Source organism: Oryza glaberrima, chromosome 7 (genome assembly GCF_000147395.1).
Source record: "Oryza glaberrima chromosome 7, OglaRS2, whole genome shotgun sequence".
NCBI classification, from domain to species: domain Eukaryota; kingdom Viridiplantae; phylum Streptophyta; class Magnoliopsida; order Poales; family Poaceae; genus Oryza; species Oryza glaberrima.
The window spans coordinates 22,178,694-22,193,095 of NC_068332.1; the positions used below are offsets into that span (position 1 = coordinate 22,178,694).

Consider the following 14,402-nt stretch of genomic DNA (forward strand, 5'->3'; position numbering starts at 1 on the left):
AGAATGTTCCGACCTTGTTTAGTTCCTAAATTTTTTTCCCAAAAACATCTCATCGAATTTTTGACACATATATGGAGCATTACATATAGATAAAATGAAAAACTAATTACACAGTTTGTATGGAAATCGCGAGACAAATCTTTTAAGCCTAATTAGTCCATAATTAGATATAAGTGCTACGGTAACCCGCATGTGCTAAAGATGGATTAATTAGGCTTAATAAAATCGTCTCGTGGTTTCCAAGTGAGTTATGAAATTATTTTTTTCATTCGTGTCCAAAAACCCCTTCCTACATCTGGTTAAACGTCTGATGTGCCACTCGAAAATTTTCTTTTCACTAACTAAAGAAGGCCTCAAAACCGGAATTCACACCCACCCACAATCATCTCCTCCTAGAAATAATTCAGTCAGTCAGATTCACCGCGGTCAACTCATCACGTCAGTTAAAACCAGGCAAAATATCGCCTGCGACCTCGGGGTAATTTGGTGTAGCAAGTTATTAAGGGACATGTTATATTTGATATTATGCTTCAAGTACATGATTTAAACTCGACATAAATATGGGTAACCTAAAATGAACTTATTCCTTTTAGGCGCGCGTGTGTTCATGCTCGCTGTTGGACTTGTAATCTGTCTGAACTCTGGATGCCCCCATGCTCAATTAATCAGCTCTGAGTTGGAAGTACTCTATCAGAGCATCACTGACATGCTTCTAAGATACCTTGCTGTATCATACTACCACCTCCATCTTTTTATATATGACAATGGATAGCCTAAATTTGAACTAGTCATCATATAAAAATAAACTGGAGGGAGTATTTGATAACCCTGCTATATGTATGGCTCTTGTAGAGGAGATTTTGCATGCATGGGATTAACAGGGAACGACAGAGGAAAAAAAAACATTTTCTTTGATGAAGTATATATGTGGTCTAAAGTTTACAGCTTTTCTGGGCACATGTTCGTTGTTGTTATCGTCACGTATCGTCGTATCGATCCCATGTATGGACGACGGATCATTCCATCACGGCGAGCTGGACGATCGACCTGCCATATATCCATATGATCGGCAAGCTTATCAAGTTATCATTCCATTTCAGATTGTTCAAAACCGGAATTCACTCCCCCCACAGATTCAGAAATCAACCATCACAATCATCATCTCCTCCCAGAAACAATCAAATAATCAGAGTCAAGTCTCTGGAAAATTAAGGAACTCACAAGTTGCCTCCAAAGAATTACAGTTTTTCGACGATCCAAACGTCATCGCTACATCGTCTGAAACCTGAACCCAAACCACAACATGCAGAGGAGTACAAAAATGACGCAAATTGAACTCTCTTCTAACGGAAGCATCCTAGCTAGCTAAGCATGCACCTAGACACAGTGCAGCATGAAGAGGGTTGACCGGGTCGGGTTTGACTTGGGAAAAATTAAACTAGACTTTGACAGGGATATATGGATCAATGGAAGCTGCGAAAACAGCAGGCAGCTCATGGTTTCGAGCTCGAACGATTCGCAGAGAGCGAGCAGAGGCAAAAACTCTTGTCAGCCCACAGGAAAATTTGCTGCCATGCCGGCGTGCGTATATATATAGCATGCAAGCTGGTTTGCATGGCATTGTGCAGTGAACAAGAACAAGGACAAGAACAAACTAGCCGGTCGAGATCAGTTTCAGTTTCAGTTTCAGGCTTAGCTAGCACAGCAACAGCAGCGTCGATCGATATGGGCCGTTGGTTGAAGCCAGATGTACGTGTGCCGATCGATGTGATATATATGATTCTTCTTGTTGATTGATTCGATCGATCGTAGATGGTGTATATGATACAGGATCAGTGAAAGTTTCAGGGTTGTTTTTTTTAGTTTGGAGGTAATTAATAATGTTTTTGTTGTTGTTTGTCTGGTTGATTTTGTTGCAGGTTTACCCGCTGATCGCCGCCATGACCTTCGTCACGGGGCTGTGCACCTTCCAGCTCACAAGGAACGTGTTCATGAACCCGGACGTCAGGTATATATCTCTCCACACTTCTTCCTCTGTTAAAAAGAAAAAACAAACCAACGAATTTAGATAAGTGTATATTCAGATTCATCCGTAAAAAACATTGTTTAGACAGAAGCTGTTATTTCTTTTTAATTAATAATGAAAGTGAAACTTTCAACCTCGCTTTATATATGTTTTTTTTTAAAAAAAAAACTAACGGCCTTATTAGATATTAAAAACCGGAGAGAGCATATATTTGTACGTAATTTGTACGTAAGGCAGTAAAATAACTTGGAAATTAATATGATCTAATAGGGTGAACAAGAACAACCGTAAAAGTGCGGTGCTGGAGAACGCGGAGGAGGGTGAGAAGTATCACCAGCACGCGTTCCGGCGATTCCTCGCCACGCAGCGGCCGGAGGTCTTCCCGGCGCTCAACCGCTTCTTCGCCGGCCCGGCGACGGTGGCGAGAAGTGATCGCCACGACTGATCAATCGACGACGACGAAGACGAAGACGATGATCTCGATCACCTACGTGTTGGCTAATCAATGTATCCACCAATTGTAAGAGTATGGTGTACGAGTACGTGTGTAGTGGTGTATGTGCGTCTGTATCTTATCTTCTTTTATGTAATCGGAAAAGATAAAAAAATGGAAATGAGAAGTTAATGCGGGCGGGTGTTTACACGTAGTACTAGGGGTATTGGATGTTTGGGGGCGTGTACTGTACATTTGGGCCAAAATGTGAGTCCAGATCACACACATTTTGGGCCGGATGAGATGGCTTTGGCACTGCACAATTGGGCCTTGGGTTAACGTTACGCCAGTGATGGCAGTTTCAGCCCAAATTAGTTCTCGCAAAATATTTTGAGCCCACTACACAATCTATTTGCAGGTGCAAGCCTATTGGAAATTTCTGAATAAAAAATATTCAGACGCGTGTTCATAATTTCACACTCGTTTGATGCCTCCATATGCTCAATTAAATTACTGGTGCACATGGCTGTCCACCTGGACAGGAGCAGCTCTGAGTTGGAAATGCCCTGTCACTCACTTACTCACATCTTGTATATATTTATCATAATCTATTTTATCGCCCTACGTGTCCAGCTACTGTGCATGAAATTTTGCATGCATGCATGGGGTTAAAGCAGGCACGACAAAGGGGAAAAAACATTTTCTTTAATTTGATGATAAATTATATGGTCCCAGTTTATTTTTTTTCTCTTTAAAAGATAAACAACATGCACGTGTTCTCATCAGATGTAATTGTCACGTATGACGTATCGCTGGCGATGGAGCTGGGATGAGCTGCGGCACGATCAGCTAGCTTACCATTCCATATCAGAATGTTCAAAACCAGATTTTAGTCCCACAGATTCAGTAATCTTACCGTCTCAGTCCAGTTGATCGATCTCATCCATCCATGTATGAAAAGAACAAGAAATTAAGCAAGAATCAACAAAGTCAAGTCTCTGGGAATTAGTTACTCGATCCCTCTCTGTTTCATATTATAAGCCGTTTAAATTTTTTCTAACCAAAGTACTTTGACTAAATTTATATGAAAAACTTAGCAGCATTTATGATATCAAATTAGTTTCATTAAAATTAACATTTAATATATTTTGATAATATGTTTGTTTTGTATTACAAATATTGTTATATTTTTCTATGAATCTAATCAAATTTAAGAAAAAGATCAAGTCATGAAATCGAAGTGAGCTAATTACCGGTCTCGGACGATCGAAATTATTAACTTGCGTCCTCCATCTTCGTAGCCAGCGTTGACCGGGCCCGTGGCGGTCAGCAGCCGGGCGGATTGAAGAGAGGGAGAAGTGGGTTGACCTGTAAAACTAAGCTTTGACAACGACGCAGTAAGCTGCGAGCTAGCAAAACAGCAGGCGGCTCATGGTTTTCGAGCTCCAAACAGCTCGAGCTTAGCTACACGGCGCAACTATTTGGAGAGGGAAAAGCACAGGGAATCCCGTGCCATTTCGGCGTGTGAGTATATATACCATGCGCAGGCAGATGTGCATGGCATTGTGCATCGAGTTCCAGCCCAGATTTCTTCAGTTTCAAGGCTTCGATCTATCGGATCATTCGTTGCAGTCCTAGCAAGAAACAAAAACAGCAGCAGCGTCAGGCAGACGAGGATCATCCATCGATCGACATGGGCCGTTGGGTGAAGCCAGATGTACGTATCAATTATTCGATGATATATACTCCCTCCGTCTTTAAATGTTTAACGCCGTTAATTTTTTAAACATGTTTGATCGTTCGTCTTATTTAAAAAATTTAAGTAATCATTAATTTTTTTTCTTATCATTTGTTTCATCGTTGAATATACTTTTATGTGTACATATAGTTTTACATATTTCACAAAAGTTTTTGGATAAGATGGATGGTCAAACATATTTAAAAAAATCACGTTATCAGATATTTAGAGACTAAGAGAGTAACTAATTACATACATTTCCTCTTGATTAACTATTCGATTTGTAGATAGACAGATGCAGCAGAATCAAAGGGTGTTAGTTCTAAAGTTTGATACGATGTTTTTTTTTTTTTTTGATGATGCAGGTATACCCGCTGATCGCGGCGATGTCTCTGGTGGGAGGGATGTGCGTGTTCCAGCTGACGAGGAACGTGTTCATGAACCCGGACGTGAGGGTGAACAAGAGCCACCGCCAGAGCGCCGTGCTGGAGAACGCCGACGAGGGGGAGAAGTATCACCACCACGCCTTCCGCCGATTCCTCGGCACGCAGCGCCCCGAGGTCTTCCCGGCGATCAACCGCTTCTTCGCCGGCCCGGCCACCGTCCCCAAGAGTGACCGTCAAAACTGATCCTCCAAATGCTTATTAGCCGCTATATAGTAATGTACTCCTATATTAATTATAGCCAAATGAGAGGCTGATTATAGTGCTATACACGGGTACTTCAATTACTGAGTTTTGTTACTGGATATGTGTCGCATACGTGTGAACTTAATCGTATCTGAATAAAATGAGATAAAAATGAAGAAATGGCACCTACTCCACTACTCCAATTTTGTATTTTGCGTTTTGCAAATTATCGTGGTGCTTTGGTGAAAATGGCATATCTCTTTCTTTCGTGGATGAGCAATCGGTTCAAAATAACAAGTGGTTAGTTTGTGTATGATATTCCGAAGCTTCCCTTGAAAGCTCAGATCAGCAGGCAATGTTTGTGAGCTGTGACAACTAACGAACGTAACCGTTTACCGACATATTAATATTCTAGTTGTCCCAGTCTGTAAAGAATCGTACTGAATTGGTCACAGCTGGATGATGCTGATGGAGATCATCCTGCATAAGTGAAACTTGCGCTACCGTTTTGTTCTAGGGTTAATTAGATCTTGCTATTACAAATATGTTATTTCAAATAAATATTATTATAATTCATTTATTCGTAACCATGCCATTAAAATTTTACAAAATGAGGAAGAAGACTAGAAAAGGAGGTTGACGAAAAATATGATGACAGTAACACGGTTTCAATTTTATAAAATGACAGTGACACGGTTACGAATAGACGAATTGTAATAACAATTATCTGAAATAGCATATTTGTAATAGCATGGATTGAATTAACCCGTGATTTTACAAAAGTCTGCAAAAAAAAATCCTTGAGTTTTATAGCTTGATTCAATATTTAGTTTTTTTTTCTCAAGCTTAATTAGGCGACAACCTATTTTCATTTTATCGGCTAACCAATAGCTGGGAAATTCTCAAAAAAAAAAAGAAGCTGGGAAACCTTCTCGGACCCAGGCCCAGGCAACCTGGACCATGGCCCGAGCCCTGGGATGCAAGGCCCATTAATGACTTTAATTTTCGCCGTGTGAACATATGTTGGGCCAAAACTTCAGTGGGGCTGGGCCTTGGCCTATTTTTGGGTCCAACGACTCTATGAAGTTTTTTTTAGAACACTCTATGAAGTATCTAAATTACAATTGGAGTCTGAACTTGCTTCATCCAGTCTACATTCTGAACTGTGCAAAATTCCAGGATCACAATTGGAGAGCCATTTCCGCTGTAAATTCGAAAGAAATAAATCAACTCGATTGCATTCCAACTGGGACAAAAACTATGTATGCAGATGCTCACCTACAACTGAAAACATGAACAAGCTTAAACCAGGCGTTGTCTGGTACAAATCTGGGCCTGAAAATCCACCTAGAGATGGCGTTGGTCGTAGCACTGTCGGATGATTTAGGGGCAGTTCAGTTTCGGAGAAGTGATGTAAAAATTCTCATCACCTGAGTACTGACGAGTGACGACGAGGTTCAGTCTGTTTGGTTGTTCAGTTTCAGATAAATGCTGATTTGCTGCCGCGACGACATAGCACTACGTGCTTGCAGCGTGAGGTGAGATCACTATATCAAGCTGGCTGTTCATTCTTGTGAAAACTGTGCAGCATTTGTGTACAATCACTGCCATTTCTCCATGATTTCAAGTAGGAGAGGACAGTCATCGTGCATTCGTCGTCAGAACCACAAACAGAAGCTTAGTCAGTACAATCACTGTTGCTATGTAAACTGAAGATTCTCAATTATGTAGCATTGTAGGTACTAGATCAGTAGATGATTGCCATTACTCCCGACAAGTCCTTGATGTAAGCTGTTACTAGGTCAGTATATACAGATCACCAAATCACAATGCTAATTTCCATTTCAACGTTTCTTCTACTTGAATTATTCATCATCTTACATCAAAAGGTAAAGCTTTTATGTGTTCGTGAAAAGAAAATACTTTGTCGGTGTAAGTACAGTGCGGACTGCAAGAGGCAGAGCACCGGCGATCGATCACCGGCCGACGTGCGAGGCAGGCAAAGAGACGAGCATCTCGAGAGAATCACAATGTCGTGTGTCTCGTCAACTCATTATTGTATCTGTATAAACACTCAAAAGTCTCCTCTGTATACCTTGGATCTCTAAAAGGTTTCATTTTCATTCCTTGGGATGAAGAAATGGCAGCTATAAAATAAGTACAATGAATCTGGATAGAGAGTTGTCCAGATTTATTATATTAGGAGATGTCACATCCTTATCTAGGTTGTGCTTTTTTTGAGATAGAGGGAGTATTCCACCACTTTCATCAAAAAGGGTTAAATCCTGACTATGCATCTGGACAAACATTTATCTAGATTTATAGTCAAGATTTGCGGAGCCATCGTTTGGCTTATTCGCGGAATAAGAGAAATGGCATATTTGCAAACAAAAAGTAATTTGTGAATAAACTTTTATATACGTGTTCTTAGCGATATAAAAGCAAAGTCTGAAAAATAAACTTTGATGAAAAAAACCTCAAAATCACCTCTAAATTTAAAATTAAAAATTTAAATTTTAGCTGATAAGTATAAGCATAAACGAAAAGATGAAGCCCTTGATTTTTTATAGACGGAAGAAGTAGTACTGAAAATGAAAATGAAAGACGCTCATTGCTCACCCTGGATATAAACTAACTAAAATTACCGATTTGATCAGGTAAGTACTCTGTCAGCATTGATCTTTTTCTTTCTTTATTTTCAAAAAAGGCGATTAGTTGATGTACTAGTACTAATGCGTACGTTCTAGCAGCCATCATTTTCTGTTAGGCATTGATATGTTACCGGTTTTGTTTTCCTTGCAGCTCACATGGAGAGAGGAGACCATCCATATAAGCTGAAACGTACGTCCTTTCTTTCGTACGAGCGTGACAGATGATCACACCATCTACTCCTATATTGCAGGCATCAAAATTCACTAGCTTTAATTGAAACAAATTGTTTGCTTCAGTGCTTCACACTTTATGTTCTTTTTTTTTTAAAAAAAAACTTTATTCTACTGTATATTATTTAGACCATTGATTTTAATTTTATTTTCAAAATATTCAATTCATCTTTACAATTAAGTAAATAATAGTATGGTGATGTGCGTGTAGCTGTAGCTAAGGTCCATGGCGTACGATGTGGAAAGGCGTATTTGCGTGTGTAATCTTCAAGTAATCGCGCGCAGCTCGTACTCAAAGACGTTTTTCTGACTGGTTTTGGTGTCTCTAGCACGCATTCTAGAGTGGCAAAAGGGCCGTTAGAACTTAGAACTTAGAACGACTGGCTGTCCGTCCAAGAGGGTAAACGAAATGATATAAAAATTGAAGGAAGAGTATATCACAAATTTGCAGCATTTTTTTTTGGCTAACATTTGATCATGTGCCCATATATCGTGGCTAACTTTTTAAGCCACGTAAAAGCAAGCAGTTGTCATTGCAATCTAACAAGTATAATGACTCTCAAATAATAATAGCCTAGATGTATTGTATTTGCTTGCTTATAATAATAAAATAACCTCTTGATTTGAAACCGAAAAATATAATGATTGTCAAAACTAACTGCATAAAAACTGTTGTAACATAGTTTCCCGAGTGATTGGACTAATCAAACATATTTGATTGTCTGCGGTGATGAACAACGCAAAACGTACTTATGACCAATAACCTAGCAATTATGTTTATAATGAGAACAAACAAAATAAGTTGAAATGTTGAACCATACGTACGCAACAATGTTTTTGACCAAAATGCACTTAATTGCCAAGTTCATGTACCGGTCTGCATATTTTTCAATTTGTTACACTAAATCACATCCACCTGTCAAGTTCTTGCACTACGTATTAATTTACTCTTTTTGAAAACATGAAACAAATAATCTATTCCATTAATCCGATAAATAAATAAGTTGAAAAGAACATCACCGTTACTAGGGATGAAAACGGACGGAAATTCCCGATCGACCGGGCGCCGTTTCCGTTTAAGGGGTACAGTTTCCGATTGTACCGTTTTTGGTTATTTTTAAATTTTGTTTTTTCTAATTTCTTTCTGCATCGTATTAATGTCGATACTGAGTAGTTTAAATGATAGATATGGTCAATTACCGGCTGATCAAGCATCGTTTCCGAAGAGATTCTACCGATTTCGACCCTTTTTACCCGTAACCGTTACCATATCTTCCCCTCTTGAGCCAACCATCCCAGATGTTGTTGGTAGGCACCATGTCCATGGCCATGCAAATCAGTCCATGCCCCAGTAGTAGTGATAATAAGTCAAGCAAAGCACCAACTCCAACAACGGACCACCCACACTCACACTCACACAGCTCCCTTCCCTTCCTGTACACGCAAAGCCCAACAAAAAAGGAGGCCCACCACGGCCCATCCGGCCCACCCCCTCGTCTCCCTCCCTTTTTATACCCGCCTCGTCTCGCCTCACTCCCCCCGACCTCCACCTCCACCTCCTCCTCCGCCACCGGCAATGGCTTCCTCCGCCGCCGCGGCCGCGCAGGCGGCGACGCCGCTGCTGAAGGACGAGCTGGACATCGTGATCCCGACGATCCGCAACCTGGACTTCCTGGAGATGTGGAGGCCCTTCTTCCAGCCGTACCACCTCATCATCGTCCAGGACGGCGACCCCAAGAAGACGATCCGGGTGCCCGAGGGCTTCGACTACGAGCTCTACAACCGCGACGACATCAACCGGATCCTCGGCCCCAGGGCCTCCTGCATCTCCTTCAAGGACTCCGCCTGCCGCTGCTTCGGCTACATGGTCTCCAAGAAGAAGTACATCTACACCATCGACGACGACTGCTTCGTGAGCTTCTTTCCCCCCTTCCACCCCTCGATTAACTTCGCCTCAGTGAGATCTGTCTCTGTTAAGGTTTGATCTGCTGGTTGATGGCCGCTGGATCTTGGGCGATCTTTCTCCACTGCCATGGCGTGATCTGTGTGCGGGGATTTTAGATCTTGGTTTGGTGGGGATCGGATCTGGATGTGTAGTTTTAGTGGGGGAAAGGTGAGATCTCTGGGCTGTTTCTTCGTCAGCAATCGGCATTGCCCCGTAGTTAGATTTTTGAGTTTAGCTTCAGTTTTGCGAGATTAGTAGTTCTTTTTGTTAGGACAGTTTAGTTTAGTAGTGATAAAAAAACCCTTTAATTTTTGCATTACATCATACTACTACTATTACTACTGCATAGTGCTGTGATGTGGGTAGGTTGAATGTGAATTTCACATGTTGCGGATGACTGATTGATCTGCCTAGTTGAAAAGGTAGTAACTCCTTAATCCTTGGAATCATGCATGTAGTCTGCCATTATCAGATCTGACAGTGTTTGCTTTGTCTTGGATTGAACGTTTGACTTGGCCCACTGCTTGGAAGCATCAAGCATTGGATCTAGCTACACTTGCTTGGTGGTCATGTATAGGTTGCGGTTGCGGTTGGAGGGGATGTGAGCTGGAATAGGTTATATGTATATCTGTGGTGCCCCACAGGTTTGTAGTATTCAGAAATTGTTAGTACGCGACAATGTGGCTCGGATATATCGTCCTGCCGCTGTGCTTTGTCGGTTGTGTTAATGCATATGTACGCTTATATTACTTTGTTTATGCTCGAGGCCGTTATCAGTAGTCTTTTCTTCAGAACATATCAATGTAGAAACAGTAGAGAAAGGGTCAAGTTAATGGTGTCTTTTGGACTGAATGGTATGTCCACTTTGGTTTGGGGTCATCTTGGCTTTGTTATTGGCTACACATCATTTTCCAGATTTGTATTTAATTATGATTGATTCCTTTATACAAAAACGTTAATCTGAAGTTAGACAGGACCAAACAATCCATCTAAATCACATGTGATGGACTATGACATCATTAAGCCTCGGTCAGTTAAGAGCCAGTGGAACACAAATTTTGTAGGAATTAACATAAAGGTACATGAAGGTTATCTCGACTGTATTCCTATTTTTGTTTTACTTCTACAAGGAAAAAAATACTGTTGGATGTATTCAGCGGTTGTGTTGTAGCTTCTTCCCCCAAAGCAAATGCCATGTGTATTCACATGGGGCACATGAGCCACAAGGGTCCCACCTGCTTGTTAAATTATTTGATTTATATGTTTTATTAGGCTGGCTTATGGATGCATGGATGTACTGTAGAATCAACCTTAACTATATGAATGGTCCTCAGTTGTTTACAGCATAAGAATATAGTCATGTTCTCTTTCATGTCCTTTAGTTGCATTCTAGGATGATCTTCACAATAGTTTTCTTGATTAGCTTACAGTTGACTGAGTACTTCCACATGCCTTGCACTATAGAAGTTGAGCATTGGAGTGTGATGCCATTATTTTAGTCCTCTGTTTTGTTACTTTTGGGTAATGCTAATACTTCTCTGATTCCGCCCTATCATTTGTTTTTGGTTCATTGCTGACCTATTCCTCTTGCAAAATCTCAGGTTGCTAAAGACCCATCAGGAAAGGATATCAATGCACTTGAGCAGCACATCAAGAACCTTCTGAGCCCTTCCACTCCATATTTCTTCAACACTTTGTATGACCCGTACCGTGATGGCGCTGATTTTGTCCGTGGGTACCCCTTCAGCCTCCGTGAGGGTGCCCCGACTGCCGTTTCTCATGGGCTTTGGCTCAACGTTCCAGACTATGATGCCCCTACCCAGCTTGTCAAGCCTCTTGAGAGGAACAGCAGGTATTGATGTTACATTTTTGGCATTTCTCATCCTTTATCGTTCTCTTCTTGCCAATCTGATGTTTTTGTTTATTGATGATGAAATCAGGTATGTGGATGCTGTTATGACAATCCCGAAGGGCACTTTATTCCCGATGTGTGGAATGAACCTTGCTTTTGACCGTGACCTCATCGGTCCTGCGATGTACTTTGGTCTTATGGGTGATGGCCAGCCTATTGGTCGTTACGACGATATGTGGGCAGGATGGTGCACCAAGGTTTGTTCTTTCTCCCCCTTCAGAAATAATTTGTGCATTGTGCAAGCTAACTATTGTTCACCACTCACCAATCACAATCCATGCTAATATCTGTCATAAAAACAGGTGATTACTGATCACTTGGGTTTGGGTGTTAAGACTGGCCTTCCCTACATCTGGCACAGCAAAGCGAGCAACCCCTTTGTGAACCTCAAGAAGGAATACAACGGCATATTCTGGCAGGAGGAGCTGATCCCCTTCTTCCAGTCTGCCTCCCTCCCGAAGGAGGCCGACACTGTCCAGAAGTGTTACCTTGAGCTGGCCAAGCAAGTGAGGGCGAAGCTCGGGAAGGTCGATGGCTACTTCAACAAGCTCGCCGACTCCATGGTCACATGGATTGAGGCATGGGATCAGCTGAACCCACCAAAGGGAGCTGTTGCCACCGCAAACGGCACTGCCAAGAGCAAGTGAGAGGGCGGTAGTATAAAAACTTCGTTTGTTCATGTGAACTGCTTATACTGAAATACCGAAATACTTTGGGTTTTGTTAGTGCTGATTGAACTGAGATCGCTTCAGCGTTGTAACTTCAAATGTGTCACCTCCCTGGACAACCGTCCTGGCTGTTCTATGGTATTTACAATTTTTTTTTTCTTTTTGGTGTGATGAAACAGTTGTAATGTCAGGATCGAATCACCTTCAAATTAGAATAAAGATATTGGTTATGTTTACATATCGCATCATGTGTTTTGTTGGTGTTGTGCAGTTATGCTTCCTTTTTGTAGTGCCTTGATAAGACTTGCATTAAAAAAAAAAATTAAACCATCCCTGGATGCACCAATTTTATGTCAGTTTAAATTATCTGTTCCTAAATTTTGTCTCTCCAGTGCACAAGCAACCTGCTTGGAATTGATAATAATACGATAGTAATCATTTTATCAAAGAAATCATAGGATTTACACTTACACATACATGGCCCCATTGTAAAAAGAAGAAAGAACTGCCTTCACCTACGACTGCATTTCTGAAGTTTTTGCTTATCTGAACAAACAGCAAAGAAAACACATTATTTTGAAGCTTGAAGTTCAAAATCACCTCCTGTACTGTAAAGTTGCGGAGGAGTACCTTTTCCAATTTGGAAATTATCGGCTATTTCGTCATTTAAAACACAAATGCATCTTGCATTTCAAGTGCCAAAAAAATTAAAAACTAATTCGCCGTTGCCGGGGATCGAACCCGGGTCACCCGCGTGACAGGCGGGAATACTCACCACTATACTACAACGACTTTGTTGTTGGCAGTAACTAAGGAAATTATTTTTTATATTTACTTCCAGTGTTTAAAAGGAAGAGAGGTAGAGAACTTCCCATGAATGTGCAGTACACATATGAATATATATAATAGAAGATGGACTCTTCCAAATATATATATATATATATATATATATATATATATATATATATATTGGATGGCACCTTCTCTTTCTATTCCCTCTATGCCAATATATAAAATCCTAGTACTGGATATAAATCATCCAAGTATTATGATATGACCTCCATTACTAAATACTTATACATTGAAATTGAGAGATTACGCCCTATATAATGTCCAACTTACTTTTATTTCTACTCTTCGAAACCAATAGCTCACTCACTCTGTCTCTCAATTATTGACTTGGAAGGCTCTTATTAATTCCTTGTTGGTGGTCACGGCTAAAATTTAAGTTTTACTTCCTTCGTTTCATAATTTAAATCATTCTAACATTTCCTACATTCATATTGATGTTAATGAATCTAGACATGCATATCTATCTAAATTTATTAACATCAATATAAATGTGGAAAATGCTAGAATGACTTACATTGTGAAACGGAGGGAGTGGAACTTAATTTTAATTTTAGAGTCAGTTTTAGCTTTTTTTTTTACCTAGTCTATTTTCTACTACCGTTTACTTTTAAACCACATGATATAGATATAAAGGTTTAAACCGTAAATTATTTTGATTGTTTTGTTCATTTTTCTACCTTTATCTCAACCAATCAGAGCCAATTGGCTCACGGCTGTGGAATTTACTGGCTGAGGTATCCACTTCAGTACTACCCCATCTGAAAAGTTTTCCATACATTGATTGAATGGACAGAAATGCAAGAGGTAGGGGCCTGGGAGAATCACCAATAAAGCCTGTCAATCCAACGTTTACAAGGACAGTTTGGCTGTTTTCGCCGAATCATGAGGCAGGGTACTCCAGCATCCTATGGTGAACAGTGAGTAACCCATAAGAAGAGGATTGGGATCAGGTGCAGTCACTATACTAACTGCAACTTTGGCAGTAGCAACTAATCCAACCATCCAACTAGTAAGGAACGTTCAGACTTAATTGCCTCCTTCCTCATTTAGCATTTGAACATGAAATACTAGCACAATTATTTTTCATTTGACAAGAAATTTAGTACTACTTATTTAGATGTTTAAAAGAAGCTTGGCATTTATTTTAAGGGCTTGAAGTAGAGCTCATATTTTGATGTAACTCCTTTAACCTTTTTTTTATGTGACTCATGCTCTGTTCAACTAAGAAGCATTAATCCTATTGTTTTTTCTTTACAGTTTCTTTTTTTTTTTCTGAATGGAACATTTTCTTTAAAAGTTATCAATAGAAGCTTCACA

General features: G+C 40.3%; 3 protein-coding genes and 1 non-coding gene across 4 annotated transcripts; 3 read left to right on the plus strand and 1 right to left on the minus strand.

Moving 5' to 3' along the window:
* Positions 1-1,614: 1,614 nt before the first annotated feature.
* On the plus strand, positions 1,615-2,735 carry LOC127780731 (uncharacterized). The gene is made up of 3 exons (XM_052307687.1): positions 1,615-1,749; positions 1,920-2,008; positions 2,297-2,735. Exons 1-3 carry the CDS (start codon positions 1,615-1,617, stop codon positions 2,469-2,471), a joined length of 399 nt encoding a protein of 132 aa, XP_052163647.1. The 3' UTR covers positions 2,472-2,735.
* A 1,317-nt stretch (positions 2,736-4,052) lies between these two features.
* LOC127780669 (uncharacterized) lies at positions 4,053-5,049 on the plus strand. Its single transcript, XM_052307604.1, has 2 exons — positions 4,053-4,176; positions 4,563-5,049. The coding sequence occupies exons 1-2, from the start codon at positions 4,153-4,155 to the stop codon at positions 4,824-4,826; spliced, it is 288 nt and encodes a 95-aa protein (XP_052163564.1). The 5' UTR covers positions 4,053-4,152; the 3' UTR covers positions 4,827-5,049.
* A 4,183-nt stretch (positions 5,050-9,232) lies between these two features.
* LOC127779905 (UDP-arabinopyranose mutase 3) lies at positions 9,233-12,473 on the plus strand. Its single transcript, XM_052306836.1, has 4 exons — positions 9,233-9,620; positions 11,255-11,505; positions 11,594-11,762; positions 11,868-12,473. The coding sequence occupies exons 1-4, from the start codon at positions 9,285-9,287 to the stop codon at positions 12,210-12,212; spliced, it is 1,101 nt and encodes a 366-aa protein (XP_052162796.1). The 5' UTR covers positions 9,233-9,284; the 3' UTR covers positions 12,213-12,473.
* Positions 12,474-12,953: 480 nt separating this feature from the next.
* TRNAD-GUC (transfer RNA aspartic acid (anticodon GUC)) lies at positions 12,954-13,025 on the minus strand. The gene has a single exon. It is a non-coding gene; the product is annotated as a tRNA-Asp (tRNA).
* Positions 13,026-14,402: the final 1,377 nt, after the last annotated feature.